We start from the raw sequence: 24,790 nt of genomic DNA, 5'->3' as shown, positions 1-24,790 counted from the left end.
AGTCACAGAATTGTGGTCACTATCTCCAAAATGCTCCTCCACTAACAAATCTATCACTTGCCCTGGTTCATTACCAAGTACCAAACCCAATTTGGCCTCCCCTCTGGTCGGACAATCTACATACCGTGTTCGAAAAGCTTCCTGGACACACTGCACAAACACCACCCCATCCAAACTATTTGATCTAAAGAGTTTCCACTCAATGTTTGGGAAGTTGAAGTCACCCATGACTACTACCCTGTGACTTCTGCACCTTTCCAAAATCTGTTTCCCAATCTGTTCTTCCACATCTCTGCTACTATTGGGGGGCCTATAGAAAGCTCCCAACAAGGTGACTGCTCCTTTCCTATTTCTGACTTCAACCCATACTGCCTCAGTAGGCTGATACTCCTCGAACTGCCTTTCTGCAGCTGTTATACTATCTCTAATTAACAATGCCACCCCCCACCTCTTTTACCTCCCTCCCTAATCTTATTGAAACATCTATAACCAGGGACCTCCAAAAACCATTTCTGCCCCTCTTCTATCCAAGTTTCCGTGATGGCCACCACATCGTAGTCCTAAGTACCGATCCATGCCTTAAGTTCACCCACCTTATTCCTGATGCTTCCTGCGTTAAAGTATACACACTTCAACCCATCTCCGTGCCTGCAAGTACTCTCTTTTGTCAGTGTTCCCTTCCCCACTGCCTCACTACACGCTTTGGCGTCCTGAATATCGGCTAACTTAGTTCTGGACTACAAATCCCGTTCCTATTCCCCTGCCAAATTAGTTTAAACCCTCCCGAAGAGTACTAGAAAACCTCCCTCCAAGGATATTGGTGCCCCTTTGGTTCAGATGCAACCCGTCCTGCTTGTACAGGTCCCACCTTCCCCAGAATGCACTCCAATTATCCAAGTACCTGAAGCCCTCCTCCTACACCATTCCTGCAGCCACGTGTTCAACTGCACTCTCTCCCTATTCCTAGCCTCGCTATCACGTGGCACCGGCAACAAACCAGAAATGACAACTCTGTCTGTCCTGGCTTTTAACTTCCAGCCTAACGTCCTAAACTTGTTTATTACCTCCACACCCCTTTTCCTACCTACGTCGTTGGTACCAATGTGCACCACGACTTCTGGCTGCTCCCCCTCCCCCTTAAGGATCCTGAAGACACAATCCGAGACATCCCTGGCCCTGGCACCCGGGAGGCAACATACCTTCCGGGAGTCTCGCTTGCGACCACAGAATCTCCAATCTATTCCCCTAACCATTGAATCTCCTTTTACAATTGTTTTTCCATTCTCCCCCCTTCCCTTCTGACCCCAGAGCCATCCCCCGGTAGGTCCTTGTGCCGTATCCCTCTATACCCATTCTATCCATGTATTTGTCAAGATTCCTTTTGAACGCCGTTAATGTATCTGCTTCCACAACCTCCCCTGGCAACTCATTCCAGACACTCACCACCCTCAGTGTAAAAAACTTGCCTTGCACAGCTCCTCTACACTTTGCCCCACGGACCTTAAACCTATGCCCCCTAGTGACTGACCCTTCCACCATGGGAAAGAGTGCCTGCCCATCCACTCTATCCATGCACCTCTTAATCTTGTAGACCTCTATCAGGTCACCACTCAACCTCCGTCTTTCTAATGAAAACAGTCCGAGTCTATTTAGCCCCTCCGCACAACTGACACCCTCCATACCAGGCAATTTCCTGGTAAACCTCCTCTGCACCCTCTCCAAAGCCTCCACACCCTTCTGGTAGCGTGGCGACCAGAATTGTGCACAATGGATTTAAAAAGAGCGGGAGCTGTGAGTCACGGAGATTTAAAAAGAGCGGAGCTGAGAGTCGGAGCAGAGATTTAAAAAGAGCAGGAGCTGAGAGTCGCGGCGATTTAAAAAGCGCGGGAGCTGAGAGTCGGAGCAGAGATTTAAAAATAGCGGGAGCTGCGAGTCGGAGCGGAGATTTAAAAAGGGCGGGAGCTGAGAGTCGCGGAGATTTAAAAAGCGTGGGAGCTGAGAGTCGGAGCAGAGATTTAAAAAGAGCGGGAGCTGCGAGTCGGAGCGGAGATTTAAAAAGAGCAGGAGCTGAGAGTCGCGGAGATTTAAAAAGCGCGGGAGCTGAGAGTCGGAGCAGAGATTTAAAAAGAGCAGGAGCTGAGAGTCACGAAGATTTAAAAAGCGCGGGAGCTGAGAGTCGCGGAGATTTAAAAAGAGCAGGAGCTGAGAGTCGCGGAGATTTAAAAAGAGCAGGGGCTGAGAATCGCGGAGATTTAAAAAGAGCGGGAGCTGAGAGTCGCGGAGATTTAAAAAGAGCGGGAGCTGAGAGTCGCGGAGATTTAAAAAGAACGGGAGCTGAGAGTCACAGCAGAGATTTAAAAGGAGCGGGAGCTGAGAGCCAGAGCGGAGATTTAAAAAGAGCAGGAGCTGAGAGTCACAGAGATTTAAAAAGAGCGGAGCTGAGAGTCGGAGCAGAGATTTAAAAAGAGCGGGAGCTGCGAGGGACACCTCTGCACAGCAGGCTGAAATTAAAAAACAATTCAGGAGTGACATCACAGTAAAACAATAAGTTAATTGGCTGGTGTCATCGTGCGGGGCGCAGAGGTTGCTGAGTGATAGCTTGCTGAGAAGGGGTGTGAATAACAGGTAAGCTCTTTCTTTCTTTTTTCTGTTTTTATCTAGAGGGGATGGCAGGGAAGGCAGTGCAATGTTCCTCCTGCAGAATGTCTGAGGTGAGGGCGCCGTCAGTGTCCCTGCTGATTTCATCTGTGGGAAGTGCACCCATCTCCAGCTCCTCAGAAACCGCGTTAGGGAACTGGAGCTGGAGCTGGATGAACTTCGGATTATTCGGGAGGCAGAGGTGGTCATAGATAGAAGCTTCAGGGATGTAGTTACTCCGAAGAATAAAGATAGATGGGTGACGGTGAGAGGGGCTGGGAGGAAGCAGTCATTACAGGGATCCCCTGTGGTCGTTCCCCTTAGTAACAAGTATACTGCTTTGGATACTGTTGGCGGGGGGGGGGGGGGACTTACCAGGGGTAAGCCACGGGGTACAGGTCTCTCGTACGGAGTCTGTCCCTGTTGCTCAGAAGGGAAGGGGGGAGAGGAGTAGTGCATTAGTCATTGGAGATTCCATAGTTAGCGGGATAGATAGGAGATTCTGTGGGAACGAGAGAGACTCGCGGTTGGTGTGTTGCCTCCCAGGAGCCAGGGTCCGTGATGTCTCGGATCGTGTTTTCGGGATCGTTAAGGGGGAGGGGGAGCAGCCCCAAGTCGTGGTCCACATAGGTACCAACGACATAGGTAGGAAAAGGGATAGGGATGTAAGGCAGGAATTCAGGGAGCTAGGGTGGAAACTTAGAGCTAGGACAAACAGAGTTATTATCTCTGGGTTGTTACCTGGGGTTGTTAGCTGTGCCACGTGATAGCGAGTTAGGAATAGGGAGAGAGAGGAGTTGAACACGTGGCTACAGGGATGGTGCAGGAGGGAAGGTTTCAGATTTCTGAATAATTTGGGCTCATTCTGGGGTCGGTGGGAACTCTACAAACGGGATGGTCTACAGCTGGACCAGAGGGGTACCAATATCCTGGGGGGGAAATTTGCGAATGCTCTTCGGGAGGGTTTAAATTAGTTCAGCAGGGGCTTGAATTGTAGCTCCAGTATACAGGAGGTTGAGAGTAGTGAGGTCATGAGTAAGCTTTTAAAGTTGCAGGAGTGTACCGGCAGGCAGGAAGGTGGTTTAAAGTGTGTCTTCTTCAATGCCAGGAGCATCCGGAATAAGGTGGGTGAACTTGCGGCATGGGTTGGTACCTGGGACTTCGATGTTGTGGCCATTTCGGAGACATGGATAGAGCAGGGACAGGAATGGTTGTTGCAGGTGCCGGAGTTTAGATATTTCAGTAAGCTCAGGGAAGGTGGTAAAAGACGGGGAGGGGTGGGATTGTTAGTCAAGGACAGTATTATGGTGGCAGAAAGGACATTTGATGAGGACTCGTCTACTGAAGTAATATGGGCTGAGAAACAGGAAAGGAGAGGTCGCCCTGTTAGGGGTTTTCTATAGGCCTCTGAAAAGTTCCAGAGATGTAGAGGAAAGGATTGCAAAGATGATTCTGGATAGGAGTGAAAGCAACAGGGTAGTTGTTGTGGGGGACTTTAACTTTCCAAATATTGACTGGAAACGCTATAGTTCAAATACTTTAGATGGGTCTGTTTTTGTCCAATGTGTGCAGGAGGGTTTCCTGACACAGTATGTAGATAGGCCAATGAGAGGCGCGGCCATATTGGATTTCATACTGGGTAATGAACCAGGACAGGTGTTAGATTTGGAGGTAGGTGAGCACTTTGGTGATAGTGACCACAATTCCAGTACATTTACTTTCGTGATGGAAAGGGATAGGTATATACCACAGGGCAAGAGTTATATCTGGGGGAAAGGCAATTATGATGTGATGAGTCAAGACTTAGGATGCATCGGATGTGGAGATGCCTGTAGTGGGACAAGATTTATAATCATCTAGATAGGAATAATATGATCAGGGATAGTCAGCATGGCTTTGTGAAGGGTAGGTCATGCCTCACAAACCTTATTGAGTTCTTTGAGAAGGTGACTGAACAGGTAGATGAGGGTAGAGCAGTTGATGTGGTGTATATGGATTTCAGCAAAGCGTTTGATAAGGTTCCCCACGGTAGGCTATTGCAGAAAATACAGAGGCTGGGGATTGAGGGTGATTTAGAGATGTGGATCAGAAATTGGCTAGCTGAAAGAAGACAGAGGGTGGTGGTTGATGGGAAATGTTCAGAATGGAGTACAGTCACAAGTGGAGTACAACAAGGATCTGTCTCGGACGATACTGAAGTCGGTGGTGTTGTCGATAGTGTGGAAGGATGTAGCAGGTCACAGAGGGATATAGATAAGCTGCAGAGCTGGGCTGAGAGGTGGCAAATGGAGTTTAATGTAGAGAAGTGTGAGGTGATTCACTTTGGAAGGAATAACAGGAATGCGGAATATTTGGCTAATGGTAAAGTTCTTGAAAGTGTGGATGAGCAGAGGGATCTAGGTGTCCATGTACACAGATCCCTGAAAGTTGCCACCCAGGTTGATAGGGTTGTGAAGAAGGCCTATGGAGTGTTGGCCTTTATTGGTAGAGGGATTGAGTTCCGGAGTCGGGAGGTCATGTTGCAGCTGTACAGAGCTCTGGTACGGCCGCATTTGGAGTATTGCGTACAGTTCTGGTCACCGCATTATGGGAAGGCTTTGGAGCGGGTGCAGAGGAGATTTACCAGGATGTTGCCTGGTATGGAGGGAAAATCCTATGAGGAAAGGCTGATGGACTTGAGGTTGTTTTCGTTGGAGAGAAGAAGGTTAAGAGGAGACTTAATAGAGGCATACAAAATGATCAGGGGGTTGGATAGGGTGGACAGTGAGAGCCTTCTCCCGCGGATGGAAATGGCTGGCACGAGGGGACATAACTTTAAACTGAGGGGTAATAGATATAGGACAGAGGTCAGAGGTAGGTTCTTTACGCAAAGAGTAGTGAGGCCGTGGAATGCCCTACCTGCTACAGTAGTGAACTCGCCAACATTGAGGGCATTTAAAAGTTTATTGGATAAACATATGGATGATAATGGCATAGTGTAGATTAGTTGCTTTTGTTTCGGTGCAGCATCGTGGGCCGAAGGGCCTGTACTGCGCTGTATTGTTCTATGTTCTATGTTCTATGCCGGCGTTGGAAGGGGTGAGCACAGTAAGAAGTCTTACAACACCAGGTTAAAGTCCAACAGCTTTGTTTCGATGTCACTAGCTTTCGGAGCCTGAGGAAGGAGCAGCACTCCGAAAGCTAGTGACATCGAAACAAACCTGTTGGACTTTAACCTGGTGTTGTAAGACTTCTTACTATGTAAAGATGAGACATGAAGGTTCAGTTAGGGCGCTCGAGAGTTACAAGTTAGCTAGGAAGAACCTAAAGAGAGAGCTAAGAAGAGCCAGGGGGGGACATGAGAAGTCTTTGGCAGGTTGATTAAGGATAACCCTAAAGCTTTCTCTAGATATGTCAGGAATAAACGAATGACTAGGGTAAGAGTAGGGCTAGTCAAGGACAGTAGCGGGAAGTTGTGAAGTCCGAGGAGATAGGAGAGGTTCTAAATGAATATTTTTCGTCAGTATTCACACAGGAAAAAGACAATGTTGTTGAGGAGAATACTGAGATTCAGGCTCCTAGACTAGAAGGGCTTGAGGTTCATAAGGAGGAGGTGTTAGCATTTCAGGAAAGTGTGAAAATAGATAATTCCCCCAGTCCGGATGGGATTTATCCTAGGATTCTCTGGGAAGCTAGGGAGGAAATTCCTGAGCCTTTGGCTTTGATCTTTAAGTCATCTTTGTCTCCAGGAATTGTGCCAGAAGACTGGAGGATAGCAAATGTTGTCCCCTTGTTCAAGAAGGGGAGTAGAGACAACCCCGGTAACTGTAGAACAGTGAGCCTTACTTCTGTTGTGGGCAAAATCTTGGAAAGGTTTATAAGAGATAGGATGTATAATCTTCTGAAAAAGGAATAATTTGATTAGAGATAGTCAACACGGTTTTGTGAAGCGTAGGTCGTGCCTCACAAACCTTATTGAGTTCTTTGAGAAGGTGATCGAACAGGTGGATGAGGGTAAAGCAGTTGATGTGGTGTATATGGATTTCAGTAAAGCGTTTGATAAGGTTCCCCGCCGTAGGCTACTGCAGAAAATACAGAGGCATGGGATTCAGGGTGGTTTAGCAGTTTGGATCAGAAATTGGCTAGCTGGAAGAAGACAAAGGGTGGTGGTTGATGGGAAATGTTCAGACTGGAGTCCAGTTACTAATGGTGTACCACAAGGATCTGTTTTGGGGTCACTGCTGTTTGTCATTTTTATAAATGACCTGGAGGAGGGCGTAGAAGGATGGGTGAGTAAATTTACAGATGACACTAAAGTCGGTGGAGTTGTGGACAGTGCGGAAGGATGTTACAAGTTACAGAGGGACATAGATGAGCTGCAGCGCTGGGCTGAGAGGTGGCAAATGGAGTTTAATGCAGAAAAGTGTGAGGTGATTCATTTTCGAAGGAATAACAGGAAGACTGAGTACTGGGCAATGGTAAGATTCTTGGCAGTGTGGAGGAGCAGAGAGATCTCGGTGTCCATGTAGATAGATCCCTGAAAGTTGCCACCCAGGTTGAGAGGGTTGTTAAGAAGGCTTACGGTGTGTTAGCTTTTATTGGTAGAGGGATTGAGTTTCGGAGCCATGAGGTCATGTTGCAGCTGTACAAAACTCTGGTGCGGCCGCATTTGGAGTATTTCGTGCAATTCAGGTCGCCGCATTATAGAAAGGATGTGGAAGCATTGGAAAGGTTGCAGAGGAGATTTACCAGAATGTTCCTGATATGGAGGGAAGATCTTCTGAGGAAAGGCTGAGGGACTTGAGGCTGTTTTCGTTCGAGAGAAGAAGGTTAAGAGGTGACTTAATTGAGGCATACAAGATGATCAGAGGATTGGATAGGGTGGACAGTGAGAGCCTTTTTCCGTGGATGGTGATGTCCAGCACGAGGGGACATACCTTTAAATTGAGGGGAGATAGATATAAGACAGATGTCAGAGGTAGGTTCTTTACTCAAGAGAGTAGAAAGGGCGTGGAATGCCCTGCCTGCAACAGTAGTGGACTTGCCAACACTAAGGGCATTCAAATGGTCATTGGATAGACATATGGACGATAAGGGAATAGTGTAGATGGGCTTTAGAGTGGTTTCACAGGTCTGCGCAACATCGAGGGCCGATGGGCCTGTACTGCACTGTAATGTTCTATGTTCTATATTCCAAGTATCATATCTAAACAGTTGCATCATAGTAAACTTTATAAAGTAGCTTAAGGTTACTTACTAATACTCGACTGCTTATCTTGGGTATCTGTGGCTTACAAACTCCAAATCTTACATTGGGATCCAAATAATAAGGAATAATCTTAGCTACCTGTATGTATTTAGGTCCAGTTTATAGGCTGGGTTTTTCTGAAAGCTCTGCACGAGTTCCTTCAATGTTACCTTTTCTTTTTTTGGCTTTTTGCTTGAAGGAGTCTGAACAAAAAGAAATAATACTGATCGCATTAAAATTGTCAAAGGAATGATTCCACAAATGAATTCTTAAATATTCTAAATACAGTGAGTTACGGCAACATAAATCACCTTTGCACTTAGTGTCAACTTCATTTATTCCAGTGTGACTTTACAATCAAAAACCAATCACAGAATATTAATTCTTGTCAGCAATGGCATTGTATTCAATGCTTCAAAATCAGCAAAATATTGTATGGTTCTATAAAATGTTTGAACACATGGACAATTAAATTACTTTTCGTACAGTGTGGATAGAAGGCTTGACCTTTTGCATTTTGTGAGGCACATCCTTTTATTTGAATAGGCTCTCTGGAAATGGAAAATCTCTGAGATGTTATGACACCCTAGGCTAGTGCACGGTCAATTCTAGCCCCACTTGATCTGGAGTCACAACACAAGTGAATTAACCAATCTTAGAAAAATACCTGAGGTCTTTAGCTCTTGGATGCCCAATAATTAGTCACCAGGTTTATAAGTTTAAAAACAATTACTGTTTATTTATAACAAGAACTAAATGAAATCTTCAGCAAATACAACTGGTTAATTATTATCTAATTCCCCACTTTAACTTGCCCCCTGCCCTACACACACACACACAACAGATAAACACAGAGGGGGAGAAAGGGGTAAAAAAACAAAGTAAAAGGGGAAGAAAAGTGTTTGTTTCAAATGGGTGTTTCCAGCACCCTGTTTCTCTTCAAACCATGCCTTCAGTTTGAGGTTTTTACTGTGGATTCGTTCAGGCCTCTATAGTTTCAGGAATATAGCACTCAAAGCCTTTCTGGAGAGAGAGTCCTGGTCTTTGCTTGTAGCCTGTAATAGTTTTCCTGTTGATTCATTCATTCAGGTTATCTGCAGCCTCAGGAATACAGCACTCACAGCCTTTCTTGAGAGCAAGATAAAAAAAACAGATCCTTGCTTTTCTGTGTCCAGGAGTCAAACTGAAACTCCTTGGGACTCTGAAAAACATTTAACTGGAACATGATTTAATCACGACTTGCGACCAGAGGAATGGGCCAATTCAGCCGATCAATCAAACCGAGTCGCAGCCCTCTCTATATCTCTCTCTGGTGCCGACAAGTCTCAAACTCCAGTTCAAACGAGAAGAATGTTCTCTCCTGTAACTTTTGAATACTTCATTCTCTCTGCTGCTAGGCGTAAAGATACCTGTCCATTAAACACCCATGGATCAAAAATGATAATGGCAAAATAAAAGAAAGGGGAAATAAGGGAATAAACAGGAAGGACCCTTATAGATGGGAATCTGGGCTGGATGATAGTTGTAGGAAACAAATTTGCAGGACGACGGGGATAGAGCAGGGCCTGGGACTGACTGGATTTCTACAAAGCATCAACTAGATGGCCAATGATTTTCTTCTGTGCAATATATTTTACTAGGATGCTACCGGAACTTGATGGTTTGAATTATCAGGAGAGGCTGGATAGACTGGGACTTTTTTCCCTGGAGCGTAGGAGGCATAGGGGTGATCTTATAGAGGTCCATAAAATAATTACGGGCATAGATAAGGTAGATAATCAACTTCTTTTCCCAAGGTTGGGGAGTCTAAAAGTAGAGGGCATAGGTTTAAGGTGAGGGGGAGCGATACAAAAGGGTCCAGAGGGGCAATTGTTTACACAGAGGGTGGTGAGTGAAGCACAATCAATTACTCGTGAGACAAGGAGAGTCATACTAATCGGCTTTAATGAGCTAGAACTGTACCCAGCAGCTTCGATACAGAAAGTGAAGGCTGCTGGGACGGCATGGGTTCTTATACCCCGCCTCTCAGGGCGGAGCTACGTACGTTGGCCAACGGTAGACTTCTAGGTCTAGCCAATGGGCATCCACCTCTCAGGTACTGCAATACCTGGTATTACCACATTCACTCCCTGTCAAAAAGAACCCAGCGGGGTGATGGCCAACGTTACTGTCGCCTTTTGCATGGTAGGACCAGGTATTGAGGTACCGTGATGTCGAGGGTAACAGAGATAGTTTTTAGTGTCTTAAGGTGCAGCAATCAGATATCCTTCTGGAGCGTCTGGGCTTCGGCGATGATCCTGGTGGGGGCCCCGGTGGTTGTGGCTCCGGGAACGTGGTGTCTTCCTCCCTGGCAGCTTTGTCGCCCCTAGGCGGCGCTGTTGGGGCGAAAAGTGGGCAGGGGGAGGGGCGCCTGTAGGTGGCGTCGGTGCTCGTTCGGCACCGGGTAGGGGTGGCGGCAGTACTGACCCTCCGGTCAGGTGCTGCGGAGAGGGTGGGGGTGGGGGTGGGGGCAATGGTGCGGGTGCGCATGGGGCTCCGGCGGGCGCCTGGTCCCGAAGGGAGACCGTGTCTTGGCGGCCGTCGGGAAACGCCACGTAGGCGTACTGGGGGTTGGCATGCAGCAGGTGGACCCTCTCGACCAACGGGTTCGACTTGTGCGCCCTCACATGTTTTCGCATCAGGACGGGTCCGGGTGTCGCTAGCCAGGTTGGGAGCGCGGTCCCGGACGAGGACTTCCTGGGGAAAACAAGGAGACGTTCGTGAGGTGTCTGGTTTGTGGTAATACATAGCAGCGACCGAATGGAGTAAAGGGCCACTGGGAGAACTTCTTACCAGCGGGAGACTGGGAGATTCCTGGACCGAAGGGCCAGCAGGACGGTCTTCCAGACCGTTCCGTTCTCCCTCTCTAACCTGCCCGTTTCCCCGGGGGTTGTAACTGGTCGTCCTGCTGGAGGCGATGCCTTTGCTGAGCAGGAATTGACGCAGTTCTCGCTCATAAAGGAGGACCCCCTATCACTGTGAATGTACGCGGGGAAACCGAACAGTGTAAAAATACCCTGGAGGGCCTTGATGACGGTGGTCGTGGTCATGTCCGGGCAGGGGATGGCGAATGGGAACCGGGAGTGTTTGTCAATCACGTTCAGGAAGTACGTGTTGCGGTCGGTGGAGGGGGGGGGCCTTAAAATCCATGCTGAGGCGTTCAAAAGGGCGGGAAGCCTTTATCAGATGCGCTCTCTCTGGCCGGTAGAAGTGTGGTTTGCACTCCGCGCAGATTCGGCAGTCCCTGGTGACTGTCCTGACCTCGATGTGGTAGGGCAGGTTGCGGGTCTTAACGAAATGAAAGAACCGAGTGACCCCCAGGTGGCAGAGGTCCTCGTGGAGGGCTCGCAGACGGTCTACTTGTGTGGTGGCACAAGTGCCGTGGGACAGGGCATCAGGAGGCTCGTTTAGCTTCCCGGGACGGTACAAGATCTCGTAATTGTAGGTGGAGAGTTCTATCCTCCACCGCAAGATCTTGTCGTTCTTAATCTTGCCCCGCTGTGCATTATCGAACATGAAGGCCACCGACCGTTGGTCTGTGAGGAGAGTGAATCTCCTGCTGGCCAGGTAATGCCTCCAGTGTCGCACAGCTTCTACTATGGCCTGGGCCTCCTTTTCGACCGAGGAGTGGCGAGTTTCGGAAGCATGGAGAGTGCGGGAAAAGAAAGCCATGGGCCTGCCCGCTTGGTTGAGGGTGGCCGCCAGAGCTACGTCGGACGCGTCGCTGTCGACCTGGAAGGGGAGGGACTGGTCGATGGTGCGCATCGTGGCTTTTGCGATGTCCGCTTTGATGCGGCAGAAGGCCTGGCGGGCCTCCGTCGACAGGGGGAAGGTTGCGGACTGGATCAGGGGTCGAACCTTGTCTGCGTAATTAGGGACCCATTGTGCATAATAGCTAAAGAAGCCGAGGCAGCGCTTTAGGGCCTTGGGGCAGTGAGGGAGGGGGAACTCCATGAGGGGGGCGCATGGGTTCAGGGTCGGGGCCTATGGCTTCATTTCACACTACGTAGCCTCGGATGGCTAGACTGTCGGTGCTAAACACTCATTTCTCCTTATTGTAGGTCAGATTAAGGAGGATCGCGATCTGGAGACATTTTCGGAGGTTGGTGTCGTGGTCCTGCTGGTCATGGCCGCAGATGGTGACGTTATCAAGATACGGGAACGTTGCGCGTAAGCCGTACGGGTCAACCATTCGGTACATCTCACGCTGGAAGACCGAGACCCCGTTCGTGACACCGCAGGGAACCCTTAAAAAGTGATAGAGCTGCCCATCTGCTTCGAAGGCAGTGTAATGGCGGTCCCCATGACAGAGGGGCAGCTGGTGGTAGGCAGACTTGAGATCCACCGTGGAGAAGACCTTGTATTGCGCAATCCAGGTCGGCTATACAGGGGAGAGGGTACGCGTCCAGCTGCGTAAACCGGTTGATGGTCTGGCTATAGTCGATGATCATCTTGTTTCTCCCCGGTCTTTACCACCACTACTTGAGCCCTCCAGGGCTGTTGCTTGCTTCGATGACCCCTTCCTTCACCAGCCTGATGAAGGTCTGGTCCTGGGCCCTGTACCGTCTGCTCCTATTGGCGACGGGTTTGTAATCCAGGGTGAGGTTCGCAAACAGCGAAAGCGGGTCGACCTTTAGGGTCGCGAGGCCGCAGACAGTAAGGGGGTTATAGGGCCGCCAAATTTAAAGGTCAGGCATTGTAGGTGGCACTGGAAATCCAGTCCCAGAAGGGTGGCTGCGCAGAGGTGCGGCAGCACGTACAGGTGGAAATTGCGGAATTCCCTGCCTTGGACAGTGAGGTTCGCTAGGCGAACCCCTTTATCTCCACTGCGTGTGACCCGGAGGCCAGGGAGATCCGTTGGTTTACGGGATGGGTGACAAGGGAAGAGCACCTTACCGTGTCGGGGTGGACGAAGCTTTCCGTGCTCCCGGAGTCGATCAGGCACGACGTCACATGGCCGTTGATGGCGATCGCTGTGGTGACTTTCGCTAGCGTCCGGGGCCGACTCTGGTCCAGGGTCAAGGAGGCCAGCTGCAGCAAGGGGAAGGTCTGGTCAGACAGCGTGGAGTCGGCAGTGCTGGGGGCCTGAGGCCGGTCCTGGGTAACGGAGGCCAGCTGTAGCAAGGAGGAGTTCTGGTCAGGCAGCGTGGAATCGGCGGTGCTGTGAGATTCAGGCCGGTTCAGGGTAATGGAGGCCAGCTGCAGCAAGGGGGAGTTCTGGTCAGGCAGCGTGGAGTCGGCAGTGCTGGGGGCTTGAGGCCCCATCCAAGATGGTGTCAGCCACGGGTCGCACATGGAGTCCGGGGATACAGAAGGTGGCGTCGGTGAGGGGCAAAATGGCCGCGCCCATGGGTCGCACATTGCCTGGGGGTAGGAGGGCGGCGGTGGGCCTTGGATGGCCGGGACCTGGAACAAAGGCTTCTAATCGTCGCTGGCGAACGCTGCCACGGCGCGGGTCTGGCAGACCGCGACATAGTGGCCTTTCTTGCCGCACTCTTTGCAGGTGGCAGTGCGGGCCGGGCAGCGCGCGCGGGGATGATTTGCTTGGCCACAGAGGAAGCAGCGTTGGCCGGCGGTGAAAACGGGCCGTCTAGCGGCGCAGGCCTGTGGGGTTAGCGGGAAAGTCTGGGGGTCTGCCGCGACGGGGTTCCACGCAGCCCAGGGGGGCGCCGTGCGCAAAAGCCAGTGCGTTTTTGTATGCAACGTCCATAGACCCTGCCAGGGCCCGTGCCTCAGTGAGGCCCAGCGTGTCCATTTCAAGGAGCCTTCTGCGGATGTCGGGGGAAGATATACCTGCCACGAAAGCGCCCCGAATTAAATGTTCCGTGTGCTCGTTCCCCGTGACTGGTGGGCAGCCGCAGTTCCGGCCCAGCACTAGTAGAGCCCGATAGAAGTCCTCCAGTGTTTCTTCAGGGCTCTGTGGTATTACCACAGTGAGTGTCTGGCACGAGCTAGCAGAGGCAGTAGAAGAGGCAGGTGCAATTTTGTCTTTTAAAAAGAATTTAAACAGTTATATGGGAAAGATGGGTATAGAGCGATATGGGCCAAATACGGGCAATTGGGACTAACTTAGTGGTAAAAACTGGTCTCATGGACAAGTTGGGCCAAAGGGCCTGTTTTCATGCTGTAAACCTCTATGACTAATATGCGACTCATTGATTCTAAGGTGCAACGTTAAATGAAAGATAAATTTGAGGCTGAAGGCAGATTACAATAAGGATATGCCGTAGTTTATCTTGTTGATCTTCATCAAGTGTCTGCAAACAGTGCCATGAAAGAGGTGTTGGGTGTTCTGGATCACAAACAGGTCACCAACACTGGAAGTGGTGCAACTCTATTTTATTATAAGGTTAACTATATGAACAGACTTGAGCTGTGGGTAAATGCAATACCAGCTTTAACTGTTGACCCTTGCCTAGTTCTAACCAGGTGATGCACTCAGCACATGGTGAATGTCTGTGTTGCAGGCTGTGAGCTCTGTGCTCCGAGCTGGCTGCTACTATAATGAGCGGGAACTCTCCTGGCCCCTGTCTTTATAGTGCATGTGCCCTCACTGGTGATTGGCTGTGGTGTTGCGTATGCTGATTGGTCCCACTGCATGTCCATCATTGTGTGTGTGTCTGCACCATGATACACTGGTGTATATTATGACATCCCCCTTTTATATAAAGAATATGTACCAGCCTCCCTGAACAGGCACCGGAATGTGGCGACTAGGGGCTTTTCACAGTAACTTCATTTGAAGCCTACTTGTGATAATAAGCGATTTTCATTTCATTTCATTTCATATGTGCCTGCGTGACAATAAATATTGTGTAGTGAATGTACCTGACTATGTGTGTGCATGTTATTTACATGACTATGTACATGAGGCTAATCTATTTACACGGGAAGGTGCCTGGTGCCGAGAAATAGGGTGTCACACCAACAATGAAATGAACATTATATACAAACTACTGGAACGATGAAACAGGATAACTGAACAGATCAACAGCGTAAAACTCATAAGTCAAGTCTCTGAGGTGGGCGACGAATTCCGGTTGACCGCCTCAAGGGTGGGTCAGGAGCCCCCGGCTGAGGAACGGGCTGGGCCACGGCAGAGTGAGGAGGATGCAGAGTATTCGGAATCTCCACATAGTCCAGGTTAGGGACAACAGGAGGGTGTGGCACCGGCGGAGGATCACGTAGCGAGCGTGGAACGAGACGAAGGGCACGCCAATTGCGGCGGCGAATGGAACCATCTGGCAGATGAACCAAGAGCGAGCGGGGAGACACCTGCCGAAGAACCACAGCAGTTGCAGACCAGCCACCCTCCGGAAGATGGATGTGGACGTTGTCATCCGGCGCCAGAGCAGGGAGATCAATCGCCCAAGCGTCATGCGCCGCCTTGTGTTGTGCACGAGACTGTTGCATCTGCTGAAGGACTGGAACGTGGTCGAGGTCTGGGATGTGAATGGACGGCACCGTGGTCCTGAGGGTGCGACCCATGAGCAGCTGGGCTGGCGATAGGCCCGTGGAGAGTGGGGCCGAACGATAGGCCAACAAGGCGAGGTAGAAGTCGGATCCTGCATCGGCAGCCTTGCAGAGGAGCCGTTTGACGATGTGGATGCCCTTTTCCGCTTTGCCATTGGATTGGGGGTGCAGGGGACTGGATGTCACATGCACAAAGTTGTACCTGCTGGCAAAGTTGGACCATTCCTGGTTCGCGAAGCAGGGGCCATTGTCCGACATTACAGTGAGTGGGATGCCGTGACGAGCAAAGGTCTCCTTGCAGGCGCGGATGACCGCCGATGATGTGATGTCATGCAGGCGTACGACCCCCGGGTAGTTTGAAAAATAGTCTACAATCAGAACATAGTCCCTGCCGAACGCATGAAAGGTCAACGCCTACCTTAGACCAAGGGGACGTGACCAACTCATGGGGCTGTAGGGTCTCACGTGGTTGGGCCGGCTGGAACCGCTGACAGGCGGGGCAGTTGAGCGCTGTGTTGGCGATGACCTCATTGATGCCCGGCCAGTACACAGCCTCTCGGGCCCTCCGTCGGCACTTCTCCACGCCAAAATGGCCCTCGTGTAGCTGTTCCAAAACGAGCTGGCGCATGCTATGCGGGATCACGATGCGGTCCAGCTTCAGGAGGACACCATCGACTACTGCCAGATCGTCTCTGATATTGTAGAACTGCGGGCATTGGCCCTTGAGCAACCCGTCCGTCATGTGGCGCATGACACGCTGTAGTAGGGGGTCAGCCGCAGTCTCGCGGCGAATGTGGATAAGGCGTTCATCCGTGGCCAGCAGATTGAAGGCCGTGAAGGCCACATGGGCGTCAACCTGGCAGACGAACCCCTCTGGGTCACACGGGGTGTTGACTGCCCTGGACAGAGCATCGGCTATGATCAGGTCCTTGCCCGGGGTGTATAGGAGCTGGAAATCATACCGCCGGAATTTAAGCAGAATGCGCTGGAGGCGAGGGATCATATCATTCAGGTCTTTTTGTATAATGTTGACCAGCGGGCGATGGTTGGTCTCGACAGTGAATTGGGGGAGGCCGTACACGTAATCATGAAATTTGTCGATCCCAGTCAACAGGCCGTGGCACTCCTTTTCAATCTGCGCGTAGCGCTGTTCCATGGGGGTCATGGCACGTGACGCAACGAGGGCCCATGATGAGGCCTCATCGCGTTGCAGGAGCATCGCCCCAATGCCGGATTGGCTGGCATCCGTTGAAATTTTTGTTTCCTTCGTGGGATCAAAATATGCCAAGACCGGGGCCGTGGTAAGCTTGCTCTTAAGCTCCTCCCATTCGCGCTCGTGGGCGGGAAGCCATTGGAGGTCTGTCGTCTTCCTGACCAGGTTCCGGAGAGCTGTGGTATGGGAGACGAGGTTGGGGATGAACTTCCCCAGGAAGTTAACCATGCCCAAAAATCGGAGGACCGCCTTCTTATCCGCTGGCTTCTGTATGGCCGTGATGGCTGCCACCTTGTCCGCATCCGGCCGCACACCCAACCGGGAGATGTGGTCCCCTAGGAACTTAAGTTCCTTCTGGCTGAAGGAACATTTGGGTCTGTTGAGGCGAAGGCCTTGTTCCCGTATTCGTTTGAAAACGCGCTGGAGGCGACTGATATGCTCCTGATGATGATGTGGACCAAATGATGATGTCATCAACATAGACGTGCAAACCCTCAATGCCCTCCATCATTTGCTCCATGATCCGGTGGAATTCTTCTGATGCCGATATAATCCCAAACGGCATCCTGTTGTCGCAGTATCTGCCAAACGGGGTATTAAAGGTACACAGCTTTCTGCTGGACGTGTCTGGTTGAATTTGCCAGAATCCTTTCGAGGCGTCAAGTTTGGTGAAGATGTTGGCCCGCGCCATCTCACAAGTGATCTCCTCGCGCTTGAGGATAGATTAATGCTCACTCATTATGTTGCGATTCAGATCCTTTGGGTCAATGCAGATCCGGAGCTCGCCGGAGGGCTTCTTTACGCACACCATGGAACTGACCCAGTCGGTTGGTTCCGTCACTCTGGAGAGAACTCCTTGGTCCTGGAGGTCCTGCAGCTGCTGCTTGAGGCGGTCCTTGAGGGGTGCTGGGACTCTGCGAGGTGCATGAACCACAGTCTTGTTTGAGCAGAATTTTGTAAGTGTATGGAAGCGTTCCCACGCCTTCGAAAACGTTGCGGTGCTGGTCGATGATGGCATTGAGTTGCGCCCTGAAGTCCGCATCCTGGAAGGCAGACGTGTCCTCTGGAGAGAGAGAGTGTACTCGTTGAACGAGGTTTAGGAGTTTGCACGCCTGTGCGCCTAGCAGAGAGTCCTTTGAGGAGCCCACGATCTCGAAGGGAAGGATGGCTTTTCGCGAGTTGTGCGTCACTTCGAGTTGGCATGAACCGGGAGCAGTAATCACGTTGCCATTGTAGTCCACGAGTTGGCAGGTCGACGGAAGAATGATTGGTTTAACCCCAAGGGTCTGAAAGGCTGACCACACTAGGAGATTAGCGGCAGCACCAGTGTCCAGGCGGAATCGTATCTGGGATCAGTTGACCGTCAGGATGGCACACCAGTCTGGATCAATGCTGTTGAGGCGTCGTCTGGATCAATGCTGTGCACTGACAGTGGCTGGTGGTTTTGATTCGTTCTTTGTTATAACAGCGACTCGAAAAGGCTCCCTCGGGTCCTCGGTGTCACTGGTCTGCGGGAAGTCGGAATCGGACTCGGTTTGGGGGTAGGTAACTGCTTGTTGCAGGGTTCTTCGGAGGTTTATTTCATTTCCTGGTTCAATTTGAGGCATTGTGCTGTCATTCCAGGTGAAGGAAGGTTGTTTTGCAGTTTTAAAAGATTTTTTCTTTGATTTGGGACGTTTCCCCTTTAAATGGGCGTGGTCCGGGGCCTCTGACGTCATGACGCGCGTGTCGTAGCACGTAGGAGGCGCTTGCACATGCGCAGATCGTGGTTCCTTTACTGGTGGCCGTTTTCGTGATTGCGCATGCGCGGCGTCGCGCAACTGCGCAAGTGTAGTCCCTTCAGAAAGATGCCCGCCGACCAAAATCGATCTCTGCTCCGGGATTTCGGCCTCGAGGTGAGTACTGGCGCTTCTCTTACCTTTCCTTGCTGGTTGGAGTATGTTTTCCTCACAGTATTTGCTGAATTTGTCCAGGACTGCCTGGAAGTCGCTCCTGTTTTGCCCCTTGGAGAACTTGAATTTTTTAAAGATTTCTTCGGCTCTGGCACCGGCGATGGTGAGGAGAAGCTCTGTTTTTTCAGGATCGGCCAGGTCTTCAAGTTCAGCTGCCAGCTGGAAGATTTCAAACTTTTGCCGGAATGCCCACCAGTTTTCCCGGAGATCGCCGTGGCACTGGAGCTGCTGCAGAACCCGTATCTTGAACATCTTGCCTGGGTACCGTTGCTGGTTGTCACTGTAGGCTGAGGAGCCGGCGATGCGGAGAAGCGGCGGTGGGTTGATGTTCTCCATACTTCAGGATGCCGGAATGCTGATTAGTTGCAGGTGGGTCTCAGATGCTAGTATGCAACCACTCCTTGTACCATGATGTGTTGGGTGTTCTGGATCACAAACAGGTCACCAACACTGGAAGTGGTGCAACTCTATTTTATCATAAGTTTAACTATATTAACATACTTGAGCTGTGGGTAAATGAAATACCAGCTTTAACTGTTGACCCTTGCCTAGACCTAACCAGGTGATGCACTCAGCACATGGTGAATGTCTGTGTTGCAGGCTGTGAGCTCTGTGCTCCGAGCTGGCTGCTACTAGAATGAGCGGGAACTCTCCTGTCCCCTGTCTTTATAGTGCGTGTGCTCTCACTGGTGATTGGCTGCGGTGTTGTGTATGCTGATTGGTCCCACTGCATGTCCATCATTGTGTGTGTGTGTGTGTGTGTCTGCACCATGATTATACAGGTGTATATTATGACAACCTTGTTTATAGCCGAGGAAAATATCCATGTGTATGTTGCATGGATGACGGTAACTGATCAGATCTCTTAGGTCCACCATAGCCCTTCATCACTTCCATACCAGTCATTTTATTGTCAACCACTTCAGACCCCTCCTCCTTCTCCAAACTCCAAATTGCCATGATGTTTGGCATACAGTATTCATGCAGTGGCACTGAGCGGGTAGCATTCATGTTCTGCTACTATGTAGGGGATTCTAATACGGATCATGGGCGGTGGCATAGTGGTTAGCACTATTGCCTCACAACTGTCTTTGTGGAGTTTGCATCTTCTCTCCATGTTCGCGTGGATTTCCTCCGGGTGCTCCAGTTTCCTCCCACAGTCCAAAGTTAGGGTAGAACAGAATCCCTACAGTGCAGAAGGAGGCCATTTGGCCTATTGACTCTTCACCTGCAGTTCATAGACTACAGCTCCGCCTTCAACACCATAATCACAACAAGACTAATTACCAAACTCTGCAATCTTGGACTTGACCCTTCCCTGTGCAGCTGGATTCTTGACTTCCTCACCAACAGACCGCAATGTCAGGATAGGTGACAGCACCTCCTCCACAATAGTCCTCAACACCAGGGCCCCGCCATGATGTGTGCTCAGTCCTCTACTGTACTCCCTATACTATTAGACTGTGTGGCAAGATTAAACTCCAATTCGATCGATACGTGTGTGTATGATATGACTGTGGTCGGTCGTATCTCAAACAACGACAAATCAGACTACAGAAGGAAGATAGATCACTTGGTTTCATGGTGTACCGAAAACAACCTCTCTCTAAATGTTGGGAAGACCAACGAGCTGATCATCGACTTCAGGAAGCAAAGCTCGACATGAACCCCCCCCCGGTCTATAATCAATGGCTCCGAAGTGGAGATGGTTAATAGCTTTAAGTTCCTGGGGTCACCATCACCAACAGTCTGTCCTGGTCCACTCACGTTGATGCAACAGTCAAGAAAGCCCAACAATGTCTCCACTTCCTACGGAAGCAAAAGAAAGTCGGCATATTTACATCGACTCTACAGATGTGCCATGGACTGCATCCTATCCGGCTGCATCACAGCTTGGTATGGCAACTGCTCGGCCCAAGATCGCAAGAAATGGCAGAGTGTGGTGAACTCAGCCCAACGCATCACACAAGCTTGCCGCCCTCCCATTGATTCTGTCTACACCTCCCGCTGCCTCAGGAAGGTAGACAGCGTTGTCAGAGACCACTCCCACCCAGGCTTGCCTTCTTCCAGACCCTTCCTTCAGGCAGAAGATACAGAAGTCTGAAGACTCGCCCATCCAGACATAGGAACAGCTTCTTCGCCACAGCTTGACTCCTCGGACTGATCTGTTCCCTGTAAGAACATTATTCACAATGCGCTATGCTGCTCTTGCTCATGTATTGCTTGTTTGGCCTTTGTTCCGCACTGTAACCAATCACTATTTGTTGATGTACCATTTGTCAATGTACTCTGTCGATTATTCTTTTATCTACTATGTACTTACTGTGCACATTCCCTTGGCCACAGAAAAATACTTTTCACTGTACTTCGGCATATGTGACAATAAATATCAATCAATCAATCAATCTGAAAGAGCACCCTACTGAGGCCCACTCCCCCGGTCTATCCTCATAACCCCACATCCCTGGACACGAGGGATCAATTTTATCATGGTCAATCGATCTAACCTGCACATTGGACCATTAGTCAATTAGCTAAATTGCCCCTTAGTGTCCAAAGATGTGAAGGTTAGATGGAGTTACAGGGATAGTGCGGGTTGTGGGCTAAGGTAGAGTCTTCTTTCAGAGGGTCGATGACCTCCTTCTGCACTGCAGGGATTCTATGGAATATGATAGAATTTTACAATCTGTTTGAAAGTGAGGAAGTTCAATCTGAAGCCAAGGTGATAAAATTGAATAAAGGAAATTATGAAAACATGAGGGAAAAATTGGCTGAGGTGGATTGGGAGGATACTTTAAAAGGTAAGGCTGTGCAAAGGCAATGGAGAGTCTTCAATTAATTATTACATAGCATTCAGCATTCCTTCAGGGTTCAAACTCCCCTAAAAAACCAATCAACCATGGTTGACAAAGGAAGTTGAGGATTATGTAAGGTTAAAAGAAAATGCTTCTAAAGTTGCCAGAAATAGTCATAAACTTGACGGTTGGGAGCTTTTAGAAAACAGAACAGGAAGGCCAAGAAATTGATTTTAAAAAGGGAGAATTGAACGAGTACAACCTAGCAAAAAACAAAAACAGACTGCAAAAGCATCTACAGGTATGTACAAAGCATCTTTTATACAGAGAGAGAGAAAAAAACACCCGTCCCACAAAAATACAAACTCCAAACTTGTCGAGAAAAAAAACAAAGAAAATTGTCATAATCACATTCATTCTCCCACAATACAAGTATCTCATAACAAATACAGATACAAATGCACAATTAGTTCAACATCAACCCTTCCTTCTTTACAAACTCGTCCACGTCCTCTGCCGCCTCAAAGTAACTGTCCTTCTCTTTATAAGTCACTCAAAGGCTTATCCCATCCCAATCAAACACCATTTCTTCTAAAACCCGCATGCCTTCTAGCCAATTCTGCTCCCACGCCTTGATATATCCTGATGGGCTGACCCTCCCATCTATGGCAAAATAACCCGTGGCGACGTGACAAAATGGTATTTTATGCAACAAATGGTTAGAAGTTGGAAAGTACTGCCTGATAGGATGGTGGAGGCAGAAACATCAGTAGCTTTCAAAAAAGGAATTGAATAAATACTAAAAGAGGAGAAATTGCAGAGATGATGGAAAGAACCTTAGTGGAACTATAGACCTGGTACCTTCTTGATGGGACGAATAACCTCCTCCTTTGCTGTACCATGTTTTGATTTTTGTTTCCAATAGGAAAGTGACAAAGTGTTTCCCCAGACAACATTCTGTGTATAAGTATAAATAATTCCACTGGTGGCACAGTGCCTCGCAAGCTATAAGCTATAAATGCAATCCTGCATTTTGCACAAATTATTTTCTTCATGTTTAGTCGCAATGGATTTCAGCTTATCCACAACACTCAGTACAAAATGTCTGCACTTTTGCGACAACAATGCACGTTGCGGGGAATCCAAACCAGATAACTAGTAAAATAGAACCATAAATCAAAACTCTCGATGCCAGTTTTAACTTACATTGTGATACTCTACCACAACTGCTGTATTTTTCAGGGGTTTACTTGGAGTTTTTTTCCCAGATGTTTTCTTTTTGCCAAGAAGAGCTTTGTTCCGCCTGTTCAGTTAAAACAAAAGGTTGTTATGTATTGAGGAAAGCAAAGAACTAATACATATTGTGGTGTTCTTTGTGTTGCTAAATTCAGGATGGTTGGCGTAGTGTTCACAAAGACCACAATATAGCTTTAACTTGAACAAAGCTATACATTTATTAACACAACTAATTTGGATTTGACATGTACTCCTAAATAATAGGGTTGATAATCAACATTTAATCTACACTCATTTACAACTAATCTCTACACTATTAAAAACTATGATCTGCTCTCACTCACGCTATCTTTCCTTCAGTCTGTACTCTAGCTATCTCCTTCACTTCTCTCCCCACAAGATTTAGCACCAATGATTTATATACTTGTAACTTTAGATCCCTCTAGTGGCTAATCTAAACATTTCATGAACCCTTGCAGTTCTTACATTTATGGGAATACCACAAATATGTTGATAGATACCTTAGCCCCAATACTTAATGGGGCCAAGTTTCAATGGTGGAAGACGAATGGTCCTGACACCATGGAGCTTTAGCTTCTTTGAACTGGTTCCCAGCCCCGAAGCCAACTTGACTAACAGGCTTGGCTGCTTGTTGGGTAAGGAACACCCAAGAAAAGGGCACAAGTAAGTATATGCTGCAGATAGAGATTGTCGGGGTAGAGCATGGTCAAGAGAATCTGAGGTGATCATGGGTGGCGAAGATTGTGGGATGACAGGAGAGATCAGTTGGGGAAGGGCTTGCATCAAGAAGAGATCAGAGGGCGTTGGGGTCGAAGACAGAGATGGGGCAATAGGGGAGAATTGAAAATGGGGTGAGGTTCAAGGAAAGATTGGAGTAGGCTTAGAGATTGGTGACAGAGATGGGAATTAGGGAGAGAAAGGGGGTGGGATTCTTCAGGAAGATTTCCAAGTGTGGTAGCGAGTGGAAAGTGCCACGAGCTTCCCGGTGCTCGGCCCAGCGAGGCCAGCAATGTTATTCATCGTTAATTAGTCCACCTAACAAGGTCCCACAGGCTTCTCACCGCAAATGAAAGCTCACCAGCCAATTCGCCGGCACCACGCCCACCAGCCCCCCCGCTAACAAGGTTGAGCAGAACTGCTTGCTCAGTCAACCCATGCACAACATCGTGGGCCGAAAAGCCTGCACTGTGCTGCACAGTTCTATGTTCTATGTTCCAACCCGAGCCAGCTCGCAACAATGGCGCCCAGGATACTAGCTCCAAGATTCGGGGATGCAGATTTGGCTCCTGGATAGTGGAGGCCAGGAGGGATGACCTGTTTCCCCGTGAGTCCCGGAGGGTCAGTCACAGAGCAGCCCGCAGCTGTGTGCGCCGGGTGTGTGACAGGCCTCCAGTGCCGGGAAAAGATCAACGACCTACACCTGGCAGCATGGGTTAGTCAATACCAAACCCCCTCTCCACCCCGAGACCTATTCACCCCCACGTGAGCATCGACCCCCAATTCTCCATGCGACCCCAATCTTACTTCACCCAACCTCTCCCTTCAATCTCCCCAACCCTCCCTCAACCCCCCTCCCTTCAATCCTCCACCAACCCTTCCTTCACACACCCTCCTCCCACCACCGTGAACCATGTATGTGCTTAACAATGCCTTCTCTATGTCTCCTCAGGAAAAGCTCTCCCTCAACCGTCAGGAGAGGGTCCAGACTGGCGGTCGGGTGCCGGACGTAAGAATCCTCACCTCAGTCAAGGAACGGGCCCTGGAGGTGACTGGGTGGCTGAGGATAGAGCGGTCACCATCGCGAAGGCTGGTGGATGCCACAGAGGTGAGGAACCATCGGGGTCTCAAGCATGAGTTGTTATTGCCTTACTGACTGATCCATTCCTCCCAATGACCACATGACCATTCTGCCACAGGTCCTCCAGCCAATGGCGCCGGCCCATCCCAGGTGGCACTTTCTCCAGCCTCCCAGGAGACCACCTCAGAGGGAAGCTCCAAAGGAGACACGATCGAGGTGTTACAGTTGTCATCCCTACCCTACACCAACGCAGATACACGCACCTTGGGGGGAAACGTTAGTGGTCAGGCTTCTGATGCACAATCTGTTAAGCATTTCAGAGCTGCTTATGCACATCAGGTGGCGGCAGGAACCCCAAGGTGAGACAGCAGTCGGAGGTCTGCTGGATCCCAGGACCCA

General features: G+C 49.6%; 1 protein-coding gene across 2 annotated transcripts in view; it reads right to left on the bottom strand.

Moving 5' to 3' along the window:
• Nucleotides 1-24,790, bottom strand: part of LOC140388177 (cilia- and flagella-associated protein 54-like) — a 948,449-nt gene that overhangs the window by 533,060 nt on the left and 390,599 nt on the right. For both annotated transcript variants that reach the window (XM_072471937.1, XM_072471938.1), the window contains exons 20-21: nucleotides 22,543-22,639; nucleotides 7,964-8,067 (exon numbers count right to left, since the gene is read on the bottom strand). In XM_072471937.1, the coding sequence (XP_072328038.1) occupies nucleotides 7,964-8,067; nucleotides 22,543-22,639 (201 nt within the window). The remainder of the gene's footprint in view (nucleotides 1-7,963; nucleotides 8,068-22,542; nucleotides 22,640-24,790) is intronic.

Source organism: Scyliorhinus torazame, chromosome 13 (assembly GCF_047496885.1).
Source record: "Scyliorhinus torazame isolate Kashiwa2021f chromosome 13, sScyTor2.1, whole genome shotgun sequence".
Classification (NCBI taxonomy): domain Eukaryota; kingdom Metazoa; phylum Chordata; class Chondrichthyes; order Carcharhiniformes; family Scyliorhinidae; genus Scyliorhinus; species Scyliorhinus torazame.
This window is presented reverse-complemented; position numbering and strand designations above follow the sequence as displayed.